This window comes from Miscanthus floridulus, chromosome 3 (genome assembly GCF_019320115.1).
Source record: "Miscanthus floridulus cultivar M001 chromosome 3, ASM1932011v1, whole genome shotgun sequence".
Classification (NCBI taxonomy): Eukaryota; Viridiplantae; Streptophyta; class Magnoliopsida; order Poales; family Poaceae; genus Miscanthus; species Miscanthus floridulus.
This window is the reverse complement of record NC_089582.1, coordinates 123,426,765-123,433,470: the sequence shown is the minus strand read 5'-3', so window position 1 is coordinate 123,433,470 and position 6,706 is coordinate 123,426,765. Positions and strand designations below refer to the sequence as shown.

Here is a 6,706-nt window from a genome sequence, read left to right as displayed (position 1 = left end):
CAATGCTTCCTTGAAATCGCCCCACAGAATTAGCTACATGGCATTGAAAGAAAATATGATCAACTGTTTCTGCCAGCCCACAAAGACAGCAATTCACACTCCCTTTCCATTTCTTTTTTTCTAATTCACCCTTGTCTGGATTCTATCTTGTATCACCAGCCACATAAAAACCCTTAACTTCATAGGTAGCTTACTTTTCTATAATTTCCTCATTCTTCTATTTACCACACCCCTAAAGGCGAGTCTTCTGTACATGGATTTATTTGAGTATTGTTGTGATATTTCTCTAGCAACCAGCTAAAAGTGTCAATACAAGTGAGTGACCGCGGGGATCTCCACAACAGTATTAATTTTGCCTTCAAAATACCAGCTAAAAGTGTCATCTTCTCCATTCAGAATATAGTCATCCAACAAGTCAATCAACGTTTCCCATTCTATACATCATCACTCCCTAAAGATCTTCTAAATTATTTAATATTCCATCCATCCCCTTCCCAATAATCCATGACCACCACTTTAGTGTCACTGCTAATACTGAAAAGGCTAGGAAATTCCAACATCAAATGTACCTCCCCAATCCAACATACTCCCAAAACAAAATATTTCCCTATTACCCACCACTGCTTTACAACCTCTCACTAAAGAATGTTTCTAACCTTGATCACTCCTTTCCAAAACTGAGAAGCATTATCCAATCCCTTTTGCACTGAACAAAAGCTATATTACTAAAATACTTCCTTTGCAGGAAGTTATAACATTGGGATCATATTCAATTGTGTCTGTTCAGTTATTTCTTCTATATAGGGCGTACCCAGTGCAGAGAGCTCCCGCTCTGTGCGGGGTCTGGGGAAGGGTGTCAGTGGTAAGCCTTTCCCTCGCCTGTGCAATGCGAGGAGACCGCGACTCGAACCCGGAACCTTCCGGTCACAGGCGGTAAGACTCTACCGCTTGCACCAGGCCCGCCCTTCTATATATCCTGGAATATGTTCCTAATAAAAAAGAAATGGAGGCTCCATCACAAATGTTAAATTCACCGTGCTGACCCTATTGTGATAGATTTATCCTAAGCGTCATTTGGCAATATTCCCTATTTATTAGATGTGTAAGTAATGTATCGCAAACAATGAAATATGTGCTACTAACATTATTTCTTGTAGATGCCTATGGCTAAACTCAAATTGTAGCTATGTGGTTCTGTGCATGAAATCTTTGTGTTTTCATCATTCTTATGTCTTGCGATTCTCTTAACAATGCTTCGCTGCAGTCACTGAGTCTAAGACTTGAAAAAATGATGTCATATTAATTAAAGAGCAGCAATATGCCATACCTCTAAGAATTATCAAGCTTCCTGACCAGAATCCTCCTCCGCAGTCTGTGACTCTAATTGTGCTGGCAAATATGGTGCTTGTGAAAAGCACCTGAGATATAGCGCCTTGGAGGCAGCTTTAGCAGCTTGCTTCTTAAGGCTCTCCTCGTTTTCTTCATTTCCTATGAGCTTCCTTTTCTCCATTTCAGATTTGAAAATTTCATTGTAGAATGAAACTCCCTTTTGCCTTCGTGCCTTCTTAGTGGCTCCTGTAGGCACCACTCTATGCACCTCGATCTCAGGTACCATACCAGAGTGGTTTTGCTCATCGATAGCAACCGTGCGGTCACTTCTGCTGATGTCACACCCGCGTGCCTCCAAGTTGGCGACCGTGAGCTCCAACGTACGGATCTCTGCCTGCAGATCCTCCTCGATCATGGTGGCTCGGCGGATCTGTGCCTCCACCTCGATGGCTCTGTCCTGCTCGCTCGCCTCAATCTTGTCCTGCAGTTCGGCGACGAGCTCCTCGGAGACACGGATCCGAGACTCAGCCTTGCCGAGCTTACACTTGCCCTCGTCAACCTTGGCCTGCAGTATGGCAATGATCTTGTCCTGAGTTTGAAGACACGTCTCAGTTTCAGATGCTATGTGCTTCCTTGCTTCGATCTCATCGCAGAGCCGTGCCACGGTCATGGAGGCTGCACGGATCTTTTCTTGGGCTTCTGTTGCACTGTGCTTCCAGACCTCGTGTTCTGTGACTGCGCTGCTACGAGCCAGCAGGATCTCTTCCCAGAGGACTGCTTCAGTCTTAGTGGCTTTATCCTTGCACTTGGTGATCTCAGCGCAAAGACGTTCCTCGGTCTTTTTAGCCCTGGACACTGTAGCCTCACTTCTTTCCCGAGCCTCAGCCTCGATCACAGTCTGGACCTCCTCCACAGGCGGTGGTGTTGCTGCTGCTGTTTGGAGCGTGCCTTGTGCGGCATCTGCAGCATCATATACAGTCTCCCAAGCAGCAACTTGAGCTTTCAGGATGTCCAGCATCTTCCAGCCTTGTGCTTCTGTGAAGTGTAGCTCCTCTTCCGTCTCTTCAACTTGACTGTCACTGTCACTGTCACAGTTGGTGTCACTGTCCTCGGAGGCCACACCCAAAGCACCAGCGGGCTTCGGCTTCTTCTTCAAAGGTTCTTCTTCCTTCTCCTGAGATACAAATGCAGCCGCTGGCTCCTTCTTCCTCTTGCCGGCGACAACCTCTGAAACCTCGTCACGGGAATCCACCACTCCTGCCTGCGCCACCTCATGGCTGCTGCGAACAGCGACGTCCACGACGACCCGCTCCACTGCCCTCTCCTCAGCCAGCTCGTCCGGCATCGAGCTAGCAGTTGGGAGTGTGGCGCCAATCCTCCTCAGCGGGCTAGGTCTTGGCATGCTGTCCCCGACCTCGGCAGGCGTGGCCTTGATCTCGGCAGGAGTAATCTCGCCGTCCTCGATCTCGCCAGCCCGGAGCTCGGGCACAACGATGGTCTCGCTGGCCGTGAGGTCCCGCGGCCAGATCTCGCCACCCGTGAGCTCGGCCGCCCAGATCTGGGGCTCGAGGCCTGCCCGTGACTGGAGGTCGTCTTCTCGGGCAACCGCGCGCTCGCCCCCGCTGAAGCCGCCGGAGCCGGATCCAAGGCTCTTGCGCGCTAGAGCCTCGGCGTTGGCTGCCCGGAGCTCCAGCGCGCGGATAGTGTCCCGCAGGTCAGCAGCGACAGCGTCGGCCTTGCGGACCCGATCCTCGGCCTCGGCGAGCCTACGCTCGCGCACGGCGAGCACGAGCGCGACGTCCGCGAAGTCCGATCCGTCGCGGTCGTCGCGGTGCAGGCGGACCACGAGGTCCACGGCCGACAGGAGCGCGAGGTCGGGGTTGGTGAGGGTGTCCAGAGCGTCGCCACCGGCGGCGGCGCTTCCTTGGCCGCGGCCGCGAGATCCGGAGGCCATGCTCTCGCTGTGGTAGCTCGAGGGGATCGATGCGACGAGAAGCCCGATCGATTCCCGGATCCCGGGCAGGCGACGACGAGCACGTATAGGATTAGGAGCCGGCCGGCCGGAGGAGCGCTCTCTCGGGGCTTCGGATGGTCCGGATGGACGGACGGAGTGGGGAGCTGAGGCCTGGGCTGGCTAGGGTTTGTTGTTGGTGGTGTGGTGGTTTGGGGATTTGGGGCAGGGGGGCGGAAATGAAGACAGTCGGCGACGGCTGCGGACCTAGACCTGCAGTGGACCACGCGGTCTGCCTCTTTTCTGAAACCGCGTGGGCGTGAGCGCCCACAGTTTTGTCTCCTGCCTGGAAGGCTTGCTTTCTCTTTCTCTTTTTTTTTTAAAAAAAAAAACTGTGTATAGATTCATTATTTATTGGCTAACAAATCGTTAGCAATAATTATAGACATGCTGTCGGGCATGGAGCATGAGACTATCTCCTCCCTCTCTGCACATAGATGACCCAGCACAGTCAGCTCATGAGCGGCTCCATTACATTCCCTACCAATGAACACACACTCGAAACTAAGGAAATTCAAATTCGACAAAGTCTTGATTTCCTCTATCAGATGGCCTAAGGAAGACCCTGAATACGCATCGGTTTTGATGGCGCGTACCACTTCTTGAGCATCTGTCTCCAGAATTAAGATGACCGATACCCATGTTCACCGCCGTCAGGAAAACTTTGGAGACAAGTAATCAGCTCCTCGTGGAAAGCACTCAAGAGGATAATTAATTTTCCCTCTTCCTATTTGCACAACATCACCATCTCAGTCCCTAACTAGGAATCCCCAGCTGCTAGACATGGAACCTGGAAGAAAGGAAGCATCACAATTCAATTTCAATACTCCCATCGGTGGCTTAGATTCAGATGTCGCCGTGAACCCAGCATCGATCGGGTTCCTGCTCGTCGGTTTTGCATTTTCGTGAGTATAAGTCGATACATGCATCTAGCCAGCACTTCTGCACTTCGCCGACGACCCTCCTCTCTGAAATTAAAGTGTTTCTTTCGGTCCAAATGAGCCAAAGGGTGTGTGATGACCATCAGCAACTTCTTGGGCTCCCGCGAGCTCAGAATCATCATCTTAACTGCACCTCGTGCATCTGGTATATGGCTGCTAGCGCTGCACGCTACGTCTCCAAGTTGAGCAGGCACCAAAGTTGCTTAGCCGGTTGACATTTAAAAAACAAGTGCCCTCCATCCTCGCTCATGTGACCACAGACCAGACACCTTGTGTGTTTATTTGCATTCCACGATGAGACAGATTGCATCTGAGAGGGTGACTGTTATGGGTAAACCGCAATAAGAAAAGCTTGATCTTATTAGGTCACTTTAACCTCCAAATATCTCTCCAAACACCATTCAATTCATTCACACTCCCCCCTTGAGGCCCATCAATACTTCTGTTTCTGAGAATCTCCGCTCGACAGACATTGTACGCACTCTTCGCGCTGAAACTAACTGCTATGTTTGTCAAAGTGCCAAGCCAAAGGATTTGCCCGTTCCTCATGAAATAGGCAGGGTGAGGATCAACTCACATCTTCCTCCCAGAAAGTATCCCTCACTGGCGCCACATCCAGCCCGTAGAATGATCTATCAATTCCGCCACCTCTGTTAACGGCCCTCTTAGATTAATCAGCCTTCTGGAAAAATCCCTAGGGATCCAGGGGTCGGTCCAAATGTTCAAACCTAACCCGTCACTGACTCTCCATATCATACCGTTCTTGACAAATTCAATGGCCCAAAGAACACAGTGCCATGAGTAAGACATCCCGGCTTTCGGTTTTGCTTCCAACACAGACGAGGTAGCAGATAGTATTTGGCCTTCAACAGCCATTCACACAATGAGTCTGAATGCTACCACAAAACGCCACCCCCTGTTTCGCAAGCATGGCCAACAAGTTGAAAATATGGCTATCCCTGAAGCCGAGGCCGCCCTCCCCTTTTGGTTTCAGCATTTTCTCCTTGCTTAACCAATGGATTTTGTGCTTGCCTTCCTGATGGTTCCAACCGACAAATCACCACCCCGATCTGATCGCAAAGCATTTTGGAGAGATCAAAATAGCCTATCGCGAAGGTGGGTATAGCCTATGCCACGGCCTTGATTAAAATCTCTTTACCAACCCACGGCAGAAATTTCTCGTTCTAACCTTGCATTCATTTCCATATCCGGTACTTTAGGTATGCAAAAGTGCCAGCATTGGATCTGCCCACATGAACCGGCAATCCCAAATACTTGCTCGCTCATTGTCTCCTTTGTAACCTGAAGTAAATCACATACAACTTTCTTTTGCTGAAGCTTGGTATTTCGACTGGAAAGAATTGCCGATTTTGGTTTGTTTATAACCTGTCCTGAGCAATCCACATACAGCTGAAGGATAGTCTGCAGTTGGCCTGCAATCTCCCTCGGTCGCTCGAATCGTAATTAGAGTCATCGGCGAACAAAAGGTCTCTGAAATGCTTGGCACACTGTGACAAATTAAACTTAACTCCAGCTATCAAAAACCATCGTGTTCCCCTTTCTTCAGCAGCGCGGAAAAGGCTTCAGCACACAGTAGGAAGAAGTCGCAGGCCGCAGCCCCCTCTGTGGGATAAGGCTCTTTGACAAATCCCCATTTACCTTGACCCGATATCTCACTGTTGTGACACATTTCATGATCAAGGCAATCCATTGTTCAGCAAAGCCCATCCTCGTCCTCATTTCTCTAAAAAAGAACCATTCAACTCTATCATACACCTTGCTCATATCTAGCTTTATAGCTGCTTCACCACGCGCTCCGCTTGGAACGAAGCGATCAAAAATCCTGTGCAGTAGAAGCACACGCCGGCGAGCTCAGAGTCGGATTCCTGCGTGACTGCGCTTTTGTTGGGAGGACATGGTTGCCGTGATCTCTCGTGCAGTCGTGCATGGCCTTTTTGTTGAGCGGGCACCAACCCTGCCATGATTTGAGTTCACAGTGCCACACCTCCAAAAATCCATTTCTTACTCTTCTTTTCTTTTTCTTTTTCTTTTTGTTGGCGTTCAGCTACTTGACTTGATATATGCTTGAATTATATTAGTGCATTGTACTCATTCATGCATGCTGACAAGATAGTGGCACGGCATCCTATACATGTTGCCTGATTAAAGACTCTGCTTCTAATTTTCCGCGCATTAGCTAACCTCGCTACTACTAGTCCAGAACCGAAAGCTACATCCCCACCACCAGGCTACCAGGCACCAGCTGACATTTATTCTTTCATCAGGTATGCCAAGAATTTTCAAAATTAACGGCAGAAGTCAGATATATCAATTGATACTACCATATACACTATATCCATCTCAAAAGATACTTGATAAATAAAATAACTTTGTGAATTTCGGAATTATGCTTATCTGGTTATAA

General features: G+C 49.2%; 1 protein-coding gene across 1 annotated transcript; it reads right to left on the bottom strand.

Moving 5' to 3' along the window:
* Positions 1 to 1,339: 1,339 nt before the first annotated feature.
* On the bottom strand, positions 1,340 to 3,283 carry LOC136544336 (uncharacterized). Its single transcript, XM_066536536.1, has one exon. It carries the CDS (start codon positions 3,281 to 3,283, stop codon positions 1,340 to 1,342), a length of 1,944 nt encoding a protein of 647 aa, XP_066392633.1.
* Between the last annotated feature and the right edge of the window lie 3,423 nt (positions 3,284 to 6,706).